General features: G+C 39.7%; 1 protein-coding gene across 1 annotated transcript in view; it reads left to right on the forward strand.

The window, feature by feature from the left end:
- The window catches only part of ELP3 (elongator acetyltransferase complex subunit 3), a 105512-nt gene that overhangs the window by 57338 nt on the left and 47137 nt on the right, over window positions 1-1037 (forward strand). Inside the window, exon 7 of the mRNA XM_019636114.1 lies at window positions 615-776. Within this exon, the coding sequence (XP_019491659.1) occupies window positions 615-776 (162 nt within the window). The remainder of the gene's footprint in view (window positions 1-614; window positions 777-1037) is intronic.

Below are 1037 nucleotides of genomic sequence, written 5' to 3' on the forward strand. Positions count from 1 at the left end.
CCTGATATCTGGCTTTAGTGAAAGAAAAATAAGATTGCTAATTTTGTAAATCACTGCTACGATGAAAAGACTTGGCAGAAAGACCTTTTTTGTATGTAGAAGACATTTCATCCAAATTATTCCTATGATTATTATACAGTCCCTCACCCCTTTTTTTTCCTTTTATTTAACATGACAAAAATATTGAGTGGGAAATAAGTAATGCAGATGGTTTTCACTTATATGAAAAACCATTGCTAGGAATTGAAAAATAGGATTTTCACAGTTGAAATCACTGCTTTCCAGGAGATTATGGTTGCAGCATACTGCAGGAGAATAATAATGATAATGATAACACTGCCGTATGCTAGTTTGGTCACATCAGTCCTATGAGGCGTAGGTACTGTTGTCCTCATTTTGCAGCTAATGAAACCAAAGCAGAGAGGCTGTTAATAGCATTCCTGTTTGCATAGTTAGGAAGCAGCAGAGCCAGGATTTGAACTCAGACAGTCTGGCTCCAGAGCCCGAGCTCTTAACCACTGTCTTATACTGGGAGGACAAAGAGGAGACAATCCTTTAAATGGGAGCAAACGTCCCAAAACTGGCAGGTGGTTCACTTTAGATTTTCTTTACAGGTATTCTGAGAGGAGCCTCACAAAGTGTATTGGAATTACTATTGAGACTAGACCCGATTATTGCATGAAGCGGCATTTAAGTGACATGTTGACCTATGGCTGTACAAGGCTGGAGATTGGGGTGCAGAGCGTCTACGAAGATGTGGCCAGAGATACCAACAGGTAAAATGATCTTGCACAAGCTTTCCTCTACGTCCACCAATTATATCTTCATAGTCATCTTTCCTTCCTTAGTACTACTCATAGAGAAATGTAGGTATTCCTCTTTTTAGAGTCATTCTTTTTCTGTGCGCTTAATTCCATCCTCTTTTCTTGATGTTCAGTCTGTTTTTACTGGCTCTTCTCCAGTAACCTATAAACATGCTCATATCTCTTCCTCGTCTTGTCATGAACAGCCTCTCCCAGATGAAAAGCCAAAGGCAG

Source organism: Hipposideros armiger, unplaced genomic scaffold (assembly GCF_001890085.2).
Source record: "Hipposideros armiger isolate ML-2016 unplaced genomic scaffold, ASM189008v1 scaffold_27, whole genome shotgun sequence".
Classification (NCBI taxonomy): Eukaryota; Metazoa; Chordata; class Mammalia; order Chiroptera; family Hipposideridae; genus Hipposideros; species Hipposideros armiger.